This window comes from Cariama cristata, unplaced genomic scaffold (assembly GCF_000690535.1).
Source record: "Cariama cristata isolate BGI_N322 unplaced genomic scaffold, ASM69053v1 scaffold17559, whole genome shotgun sequence".
Classification (NCBI taxonomy): domain Eukaryota; kingdom Metazoa; phylum Chordata; class Aves; order Cariamiformes; family Cariamidae; genus Cariama; species Cariama cristata.
The window spans coordinates 10513-21127 of NW_009634216.1; the positions used below are offsets into that span (position 1 = coordinate 10513).

The following is a 10615-nucleotide window of genomic DNA, read 5'->3' on the forward strand; positions in this document are numbered from 1 at the left end:
TAAAAAAGCCGGCCCCCACTACGATCGAGTGCTGCCGTGATCTGCGGGAAGGGGGAAAGGCCTTCGCTCAAAGCTACGGAGAGCCCTCTCCATTGAGAGCTTCTGCACACCGCTGCTGAGCCAGCTAACTCCCTCTTTACAGATGGTCCTGGGCATCCGGCTGGACTCGATGATCTTAAAGGTCCTTTCCAACCTAAAGGGTTCTATAATTCTACCTAGGCCAAGCATTCAACAGCCTAGTGGCCAAAACATACATACCTTTTTATTTTTATATATATATCTAGATATGGATACATTACATAGAACCAATATATGTGTGTGTGTATATATATATATGTATATTTGTATGTATATGCTCCCTGTACAATCTGAACTGTGGCTGTAGGACAAGACTGTAGCCAAACCCCTAAACATCAGGCGACTCCAAGCACTTCGGGGCCGCTCTCCTCCCCAAGACAAGTGCCAAGCTCACTCTCCTGCTATCGACAGCCGGACCTGTGGCTCAAGCGTGTTCACTCGTGACACTCGTGCAACACTCCCGTGCCTCCCACCCACCTGCAAACATGCATGGTCCAAATCACCATCCAGAGAGACTTCATCAGGCGTGCACGGACCGCAGGCCCCAAAGCACCCCCCACCAAGTGCCACCAGCCAAGCAGGACAGTGAAACAGCACATGCACGGGCAGTGGCATTAGGTGCCCCTCCAAGCATCGGCGAGCAGTGACCCAACGTCCCTCTGTGTCCCCATCGCACGAGAGCGGAGCTTGCTTCTGCTCGTCCAGGGGCACGCAGACCCCCCCACCGTGAAGGGCTGGCTGCGTGTTCGGAAGGAGCACCCCGCTCCCAAAACAACAGCAAATGCTTCCAACGCACACAGCACGCACGCCCCAGCTTCCTACCTCGTGTCTCAGGCAGCCGAGCCAACGCAGTAACGAGCCTAGAGATCTTAATTGGCTTTTGATCTTATCAAAAGGCAGGCCAGGCTGACGGCAGCCTCCCCACATCTCCCCACCGGCAGGGAAACATCCACTGTGGGTGGCAGGACTCCGAGTAAGTGCAGGGCTCCATGTGTGCTCCCAGGCTACCCTCATGGCACAGGGGAGAGCACAAAACAAGGCTCACGGGAGAAAGAAACCTTTAACCAAGGCTCAAGGGAGACAGAAACCATTAGAACAACCACCTTGGGCCAGTACTTGTCTCAGGAGTTTGTTACCACGGTTATATACATACAGTTTGGACTGTATCTCGGGTGTGTTCAGGGCAAGCAGCGTGCCTGTATCTTAGGAGTCTCTACACTGCATGCCAAAATACCCCCAGCTTCTCTGCATCCAGCGCTTGCCTCATCAAGTTAAAAGCACCAGCGTTCAGGGTGTTGCAGAGAGGCGGTTCTCACCCACGCCAACACCCTCAGGACCCTGGGGTCACCCAAACAGAGAACTGACACCGACAGCTCACACGGCGACACCGCAGCCTCGCAAAGCCCTGGATTTCAACTTTTCTTCCTCTCCTAACCCCAGATCCACACAGTCACGGCCATTCAAGACGGCAAAAGGCGTCTTTAGATACGCTTCTGAACTCACCCCTCGATCCCTAACCCCCAGAGCACCGCGCACGCTGAGGTCCACCTCTCTGCATGCTCCGGCACCTAACGCAAGACCCCAGGATTAACAACTGCTCACCTCCGCACATCTCCCGATCCAGAGAGCATCCCTCTCCCACCACATCACAATCTTCCCAAAGCCAGCCCTCTCCCTGACCTCTCTGGCCAAGAAACGCAGCCCCACGCGTCTACACCTGCCCCTTCCAAGGCATTTGGCAGTCCCTGGTTTCTGCTCCCACGGAGAGCCCCTTTGCTGCTCCACGTGTTCAGGATGCTCCACCAACACACACAGCCTCTCACGCTGGTGTCCACCAGGTTAAACTCACGAAAGGGTTAAACTCACGATCCCAAAGAGTCACCGCATTGTCCACAAAGTTTTAGTCCATCAGAGCAAACCGGCTGCCAGCCTACACGGCTCAAAGAGCAGTATTTACCTACTGGGAAAGGGGAAGAGCTCAGGAAAAGTTAGTGCTCCCAGCTAGCAAGTGGGCTGTTTGCTCTAGCTTCAAATACAGCAACGAGAAAGCAAAAAGCAGGGGGACAAGGGGATACGTTGGGCCACACCCCCAAACCAGTGCAAGGGAAGAGGAAAACGATGAAAGAAGGTAGCAGAGACAGAGAGAAGGAGGGAGACAGAGAGAGAGACAGCAAGAAGTGAGGAGATACTCACCAAAGAGACATGAAGAGGTGCCAGGAGGAAGAGCTTTCCTCACCAGCATGTTTTGTTTCAGAAAAGCAGCAAACTGAGCTGAAATGAATCAGAGAGAATTACAGTATCACAGCCCGGCCCTGGAAGGGGACAGGGAGCTCCAGGCACACCACTGCAACCCACAGACAGAGATCTCAGAGCAGGCAGAGAGCTCCAGACATGACTTATCCAGCCACGGGGCACAACCGAGACACATCCACCTCCTCTCCAGGCAGCAGTATAGCACACCCGACACTAGAAGGGACATCACCCCAGCTTTCACGGAGAGCACGTCCCAACAGCACGGGCCCTCTCCAGCCCCATGGCCATCGGGAAAAGGTCCAGTGCCCAGGGAAGGAGAGCAGGCTTGGCCGCGAGAGCCACGGCTAGCTCGAACGAGCAACTGCACCGAGAAGCTGAGAGCAGCTGGGAGACGTCAGCCAGCACAGCCCTGAACAGCTACAGCTACAAAACGCAGGCCAGAAGCCACGCTGCAGCACTCCTGACAAAAGAAGGCGGCCACAACACACCCCCCTCCACAGACCCTCCTCCTGCCTCCCGCATGCCATCTAGAAACTTCTCCCCTCAACTACAACAACAAAGGAATAGATTTCTTTAGTCTGTGGTCTGAGAAAATAAGGAAGATCCAAGCTTCAGCTTCCCCCTGGAGCCTGCCCCGGAGTTAGAGAAAGACTTTAGAGAATGTAGAGGCTCACACTGTTGCAGGAGACAACAAGCAGCCTATGCAGGTCTGTCTTGAGCAGAGAAATAAGGAGAGAAGGCAGGATGGAGAACTATTCCCCAGGTGCTGATGATATTTGCCAGAAGGGATCGTCATCAACAAAACCATTACCTACACTCACAGCGTTCACAATCAGACTGAAGCTGCACCGTAAGGTTTTTAATCAGCATCTCACAGACAAGAAAATTCCACAGCTCAAGCTGGTTTCTTATTCAGAGCAGGTTTTCCACTGCCATTTGATGCAAGATGACTCTGTAATTACCCAAGCCCCACCGTTTCAGTCACAATTCAATAGCCTCAGTCACCTCCTGAGTACCTTTGGTCTCCCTCCCAAGCAGCGTTCAAGGATACAAGACACCAGTCAAGGGGCTCACGCTTGAAAAAGAATTAGAGTATGGCTACGTGGTGATTCGGTCAGCCAGAGCAAGGGAGAATCCTTCCCACTTTGAACAGCAGCCAGGCTCCACGAGCTGCGGAAAGACCATTTCCAACCTAATTTCAACCCTCCACAGGCTGCTGCCTTTTGGATGACAGTGACAGGGGACCCAGCTGTAGAGAAAGCTGCCACGGGGAGCTTGGAATTCAAGACAGGACTCAGAAGACAAAAACCCTACACATGTCAGGACAGATAAAGACCAAAAACCGAGATGCTAAGAGGGAAGAGGGCGGGAAAGCTGGAGGGCATTACCTTGTGCCTGCTTGTGCGTCAGGACAGTGTCCGTCCTCTGCACCTGCCTCTTCAGCAGCTGCGTGGTGCCGATCTGGCTGGGCTTCTGGATGGACGAGACAGCAGCCATTTTAGTCTTGGGGCTTGACGTGGGGCTGCTGGAGACGCTGGATAAGTCCTGCTCGAAGAGAAGGGACACCTCTTACCCCCATGTTTCCCTAAGAGGCAGCTGTAACTCTGAGCGTAGCAGCACACCGACATCCTTTTGCTGGAGCAGATCTATTTCTGAAGGTTCATTTGCCCCATCGCAAGCCATCAGTCCCTCCGTATCCTCTCACCTCCCTCTTCCAACACTGACCACATCTCTCGCCACATATTTCAGTGGTACAAAAGCATCTCTTTACACAACCTCAGCCCTCCCCAGCTCAAAGCATCCCAGAGAGAGCCCGCACCTCTGAGCCCGAAGGCGATGCAGGCACTTTGGCCGCCGGCGAGGCTGGCCTGCTGCTTCTTTCTGGCAAGTCAAAAGACAGATCCCTCCGGGTCGAGTCGCGCGGCTTCTTCTTCTTCTCAGCATCCAGGTCACGAGGATCGGAGCCCAAGTGGCTCTCTGCTCGGGTGAGGACTCCAGTCAAGAAGTCAGCTATCTCATCCTAGGAAGGATGAAACAAATAGTGAGAGTAAGTGGTGTGCAGGTCTCCCATCAACTGATCTTCACAGCTCAGAACAAAAAAAGAACGAAAGATTCCCTAAGGGACAAACGGATCAGACTCTCTAGGCTCAATATTCCACAAAAAGAAACCCTAAAACCTTACAGACAGACCCTGGTTTTCCCGTTAGAGCTCACACTCCACTGATTTCTGACACGTGGGAGAGAAACAGAATGGTTTCTCCAGTGCTCCCAGAAGTACTGCTTGCTTCCCCAGGCAGATGTACTGGAAGACTCAGAAAACTGCTCTTTGTTTCATGTGCGCTACCAGGAAGCTCACGTCTCTCCTCTTGAAAGGAGATGGCCACTTCAAAATGTCACTCAGGAGACAGATTACCTTCAATCCAACCAATCCTGGCAGTAAGGTTATAACTTGTGGCCACTGAGACATTTCAGCATAGATTTTTTTTTTTTTAATAGGTAGGAGGTGTAAAAGGAAGATTTCTGTGGTTACCTGGATGCACCTGTCCACCATACTCTGGGTCAGGCCTTCTGACTTCTTTTTGGCTTTGCTTATCCTATTAAAAAAACACAGATGGAAGTCAACAGACGTTTGGTTTTCCACTTTCACATCATCATTCTTCACCGAAGAGTAAGAATCAAGCTTACTCCCTTATCCTGTTAGACAGAGTAAGGCAAGCGCCAGCTCCGCCAGCTCCCAACTCACGGGCACCGTCTACTGGAAATAAAAGATTTATCCCTCAGAAGTGCTGACACAAACTTTGATGGTGAGGAAAAAGGCCCAGAGTCCCAAAGCATTTTGCAAAGCAAATATGACGTTTCCTTCCCTTCAGAGCTCTGTCTTCAGACTCAGGATCGGAGTTTTATGTTTCTTTCTTTCCTCTCCTTTACTGATTATCCCTACTACAGATTTCTGACGTATATGATGCTCCAAAACCTTGTCAGCGCTGCTGGGTCCAGCTCTAGCATCAGGCCAACCCTATCCTCATACATGACTTGCTCAGGTTTTTGGTGCAGTTATTACAAACATGCACAAGTGTAACAGGAGAACGAGCTCCGAAGTTTACTGAAACCTGAAGGGCTTCTTGCTTCCTGGAAGGCTCTCACAGCCTCCCCTACTCCAGTTCTGTGCACAGCCTCCAAAAGCTCCATATTCCAGAGCCGGGCGGGGGGGCATGAAAAAGCAAATACTTGCTCTAGTGTCACATCACACTGTACTCTGGAACTTTTAATTAATCGCTGGAAGAAACGACACAGATTTATCACAGAAAACCAACCCTCTACCCAACATACCAAGTTTTGAATAACAAAGCTGACCCTGATGGAGCATTTTTATGCAGTCCCCATCTAGTTTCAGTACCGAATTTGAGGGGGGGTTGTACACAGCACACTCAGATCTTGCCCAGTGTTCCTGGGAAGAGAGTATCCGTCTCGCAGAGCATTACCTGAGATTGTCATCTGCTCCTCCCACCACCACCATGCTGTTATCAGCTCGTATTTTCTCCCGGAAATCTTCCATCGCTTCGATGTTGCACTGCAGGGAATTCTGACCGATCACAAAGAGGACAGGGGTCTTCATCTCCAGGAGGGGGTCGTCAACATCCTGCAAGAGCAAGAGAAACTGTAATCCGGAAGGACGCAGAGTCTTTGGAGCCGAATACAGTTTTGAATTAGATTAGGATTTCCAAAAGGGAAGGCACTTGTCACAGGGGCAATCTCAGTGCATACCAACCGCGTCCTGAAAGAAGTATAAATTGCGTGGTTTGTTTAAACACCTCGTGAGAAAGACTGACTCAAAAGCTGACTACACAGTGCTGTTACTCATTAACAGCCGAGACTGATGCCCTCCCTCTCAGAAACCCTATTTCACCGCAATTTCCTCCTTCCAAGCTTTTGCCGCACAAACCCAGGATAAGGCTGAAGAAGCACCAACAGCGAAGCTTCCTGGGGTGAGCTCCCGATGAGATTTACACAGCCACACCAGTCCTGAAGAAAACTCTGCTCGAGAGCTGCACCGTGTTCCAGCAAACACCTCTTATACAGATTTCCACTGCCCTCAGAATTAGCCATTTCACTAGCACAACCATAACCATTCCCAACCCAGTCACACACTGGCCAGCTAACAAAGGAGTCGTTTGGGCTCCATGTAAATCCACCCAAGTTGTCCTCTCTGGTGCCAACTGACACAGTTAACAAGCGACCCGCACATAAGATCCCAGGAAGGAGCTGCAAAAGCACGTCACAGCGGAGACAAGCGAACACAGGACTTCTCATGCCTCCTATTGCATCAAGAATCCTACTAGGAATGCAACCGTCCCGCTGGTGGGGCACACCACCTCCAAATAAAAATCACACAGATACTCCTCAAAAAAATATTCCAATTATCACCAGACTTCCAAGCCCAATTCTATGAAACAATCTAGGGAGATTTTGAAGAACTAAAAAAAAAAAAAAAAAAACAGGCGACACTTGTAAAGGTGCAGCTTTTGGTCCTTACCCCTCTGGGGCCATCAACGGTGAGAAGTGGGAATCCAAGGCACACAACGGCAGTGACGTACTCCATCACTGAAACCTGGGCAGAAAAAGCAACAGTCAGCACCCTAACAGTCAAGTGCATCGAGAGTGCGAAGGCGGCTTTGCCAGGCTCCTGCCAGGCACAGAAATATCTTCTATATTTAGATCTTGCTTTGTTGATTAAAAGAGTAGGGGGAAAAAACATTGAATGACTCAATTTCTTTATGCCCCCACGACCAGAAAGGATGTCTGTCTCAAAGCTAGGCCTTGGAAAAACGAACAAGAACTCCTCCAGCAGAGCCTTAAACGCAACAATAATTCAAATCTAACTCTGAACTGAGGCTGTCAAGTGGGCTCTAAGAGAACGCAAAGGAACCAGGTACTTACGTGACAGGCCACCAAGGCACCCGTGTTCCACCCGATCAGGATGATCGGCTTGTGAGAGAAGTGGTTGTGAATCTATGGGAGAAAAAAAGAGACAGGGATGGAGAAGAGACGATGGGACGATGCACTGGGGTGGCACAGCACCTACAGGCAAGGTGAATAGTCTGAAGGGAGCAGCAAAGGCTCCCCAATAACGCTCGTCGCTCTTACTTACCTCTGCCACTTTGCCCCTCACCGCCCCGATCATGTGTTCCAGACACTGCAACACTCCCACCCCGCTGCCGTTGTTCAACAGGTGGGTGGCGATGGGAATCACCTGCAGTTTGCCAGGAAAGAGCGATAAATAACCAAGGCGTTACTGCGGACAGCAGGCACCAACAACAACGAGCACGGACTGGAACACGGTTTATGCATGAACTTGTGCTCTTTCCTCTGTTTTCAGCAGCTAGAAGTGAATCCCAGGGGAAAGAAGGAAATGGAGAACTCACCACAGAGACAACCTCTGCTACTCACCTCGCTCCTACACACCCACTGTATCTACCACAATAACTAGGAGCTGCATGAGCAGCTCTGTATCCAGGCAGAGGACTAAAGGGACCTGCAGTCTCTCTCCTCCAACCTCTTCCTACAGGGAGACTCACTAATCCTTAATAACAGTAACGATACAATCTAAACTGCTGAAGTTGGATGACTTTGGTGGGCAAGAGACCCCAAACGTGTCAGATTTGGGCAACTTCATCCCCTGTGCAGTGTCTCAAATGCTAAACGCTGCCAGTGGCAGATGCCAGCCTCTGCTTTCAGCATAACCAAGTATTCTGGTGCACCGAAGGCTTATAAAAACAAGCTCAGCAGCTGCAGCCTAGCACAGCCGCTAGTTTGAACTTCCCTCCTTTCAAAACCAACCATACGAACCTTTCCCAAGCAGGAAAGCTGTGACTGCCAGAATCGGTGCCGTCGAGAAGTGGGGAACATGGAGTTGGAGGGCCCAGAGGAAGCAATCAGGATGAGGGGGGAACCAGGCAATTTGCTCTACAAAGTTCAACAAGAAAAGCGTAAGGGAAAGCGACTTCCCCGCCCGAGACCTCGCTGCCCAGCCCGGCCTCCACAAAGAAGCAGGAGGGATCTTGCGTAGCTCATTAACTGATCGCATTTTCCCCAGCCAAAGCTACCTCGGGATAGTACGGGGGGAAAGTGTCCAACAGAAGGAGCCCCCCTCGTCGAGCAAGTCTGAAGCAGGAAGAAAGGAGCCCAGAAAGCAAAACAGAGGCAGAAGGAAGAGGACAGCAGAAGGATGGAAAGAACAAAGCTGATGTGAGACCAGCCTCTGGCTCCCTGCAAGCCCCTAGCGGTACTCACTGGTTTATTATGGGACAAGACACCCACTGCGGGGTCCCAAGGTCTCTTCAGCAGCAGAGACAGGGCCTCAGCACCCGCTGCCCCCGTCTTCGCAGTAGAGGAGAGCAGCATCCTGTCGATCAGGCTGGGAATCTGAAACCAGAGGCAAGAAAGGACTGAGAAAACACACACAGCCACTCCAACGAAAGAGGATAAAACCTCCACCAGCTTCCTTTAACGAGCTTTATAGAGGGAGAAGATTATAAGCGATAGCAAAGTCTCTCTCACTGCTTTTATCACCTTTCCTTTAAGCGTTTGCAGAGCATCCAAGTAAGCAGCCAGCACTGGCAAGCTGAGGGTTTCCACTAACGTCGTGTGAAGCCACTGGATCAGTTTGGTGTCCCAGTTCACACTCGCCAGAGCTTGGCGAACCCTCCGAGCACATTTGTCCACCGCTATCCTCCTCAGGACAGGCTCGTTGCAAGCCTAAAAACCAGGAAATTAAAAAGAAACACAGTTATGGGAAAAATCAAGCATGCCATGTGCATCCAGAGGCACGGGAAAGTATTGGCTCGGGCAGCCAAAGTCCTCTGGCAGCAAGCAGAGACCAACATCCTCGCAGCCAGGATAAAGTCATGCCTCAAAGAAGCCCAGAGCTGCCTGTTTCTTAAGACAACACAACCCAAAGGCCAAAACTTTCATCTTGACTCAATCGGGCTTTGCTCGGAAGGACCGATAAAAACATACAGGCAGCAACTTTGCTGGAAAGTGAAATAGGGAGTAAAACACCTTACCCCTTCGTTAGCCAAGCGAGCCAGTCTGTCAGACTGCAGCGCTTTGTGAATCTTATTAAATAGCTTGTTCTGGGCCATCGTCCAACCCGTCCTGTTGAGAAAACCAGAGAGGTAACGTAGGTCGCTGTTACGCAGACATCCAGGTCCTGCAAGCTGCTGCCCGTTCCCAAAGGCAGTGGGCAGCACAGCTGGGCACCGGCTGCGACTGCAGCTTCCAAAACCGATTGACAGATACGGACAAAGTATGTTTTGCTACCGAGGATTTAATTAGCAGGATGGCTCAATAAAAAACACTAGTTTTTAAATGTCACTAGGGCACATCAGCAAACATTCAAGCATCAGAAAGACAAGAGTAGCAGCAGAAGCATTAAATAAAATCAAAATAATCACTCCTTTTAGCATAGGTTATCGGCACGTTTCTCAAACAAACTGTCCAGAAAAAAACAACAACAAACTTTCCTTGTAACGTCACCTGGCTTGGCTACAGTTCCAGAGAGGGTTTTTTATAGGGTGGAATTTATGCATATCCTCATTTTCAGTTTTTGATATTGGAGTATGGCTGAACTGAGGATCTACATGTAATCTAAAGACTCACTGTCCCAACCTCCTCCAAACAGACGAGACGGCTTCATGGGAAGCATGCAGGAGAGGTTCAACAGCTGGGCCAGCCTTTACCGTTAAATCCGACAGCTTTCACAGCAGGGAGACAAGGAGTTCGGACAGGAGAACTCATTTTCTTTGAACATTATTCAGTTCAGGAACGTCACTGCATATCAGGTCACGCTACAAAAGCCCACACCACATAACGGGTGGCTGTTTAGTGCCCAAATTTCTCCTCTCTGCTATCCCTGTGCTACCTGTTGATGTGTTCCTCCCAGTCGTCTGGCGGCGGAGGGGCATCAGCATCCGTGCGAGCAAACATCACATGGCGCTCGCACTCGTTCATCACGCTGCGCGCCTTCTGGTTGTCATAGAGTGGCATGGGTGTGGGCGTCACTGTCTCGACATCGATGGGGATATCTGCTTCACTGTCAGGAATAATTACGCTTTAGAGAAGGGGATCGCTCACCTGGGGGTCTGCTGTGCTTTAAAATGAAAAGACTATGGAGCTTCAAAACCAGGTTATCTTGTTATTCCCCATCTGAGACCGGTCAAGCCCCCTGAATCCCAAGACCAAGCCCCTGAGTTGCAACCCAGAGCACACTCCCAACCCTCACTCC

General features: G+C 50.7%; 1 protein-coding gene across 1 annotated transcript in view; it reads right to left on the reverse strand.

The window, feature by feature from the left end:
- The window catches only part of KANSL3 (KAT8 regulatory NSL complex subunit 3), a gene marked incomplete at its 3' end in the record, with an annotated part of 16294 nt that extends 5878 nt beyond the window's left edge, over positions 1-10416 (reverse strand). Inside the window, exons 1-13 of the mRNA XM_009707078.1 lie at positions 10253-10416; positions 9396-9486; positions 8902-9087; positions 8623-8754; positions 8179-8295; positions 7481-7582; positions 7270-7341; positions 6866-6940; positions 5814-5971; positions 4862-4925; positions 4151-4351; positions 3720-3876; positions 2272-2349 (exon numbers count right to left, since the gene is read on the reverse strand). Coding sequence (XP_009705380.1) covers positions 2272-2349; positions 3720-3876; positions 4151-4351; positions 4862-4925; positions 5814-5971; positions 6866-6940; positions 7270-7341; positions 7481-7582; positions 8179-8295; positions 8623-8754; positions 8902-9087; positions 9396-9486; positions 10253-10377 — 1558 coding nt within the window. The remainder of the gene's footprint in view (positions 1-2271; positions 2350-3719; positions 3877-4150; positions 4352-4861; positions 4926-5813; positions 5972-6865; positions 6941-7269; positions 7342-7480; positions 7583-8178; positions 8296-8622; positions 8755-8901; positions 9088-9395; positions 9487-10252) is intronic.
- Between the last annotated feature and the right edge of the window lie 199 nt (positions 10417-10615).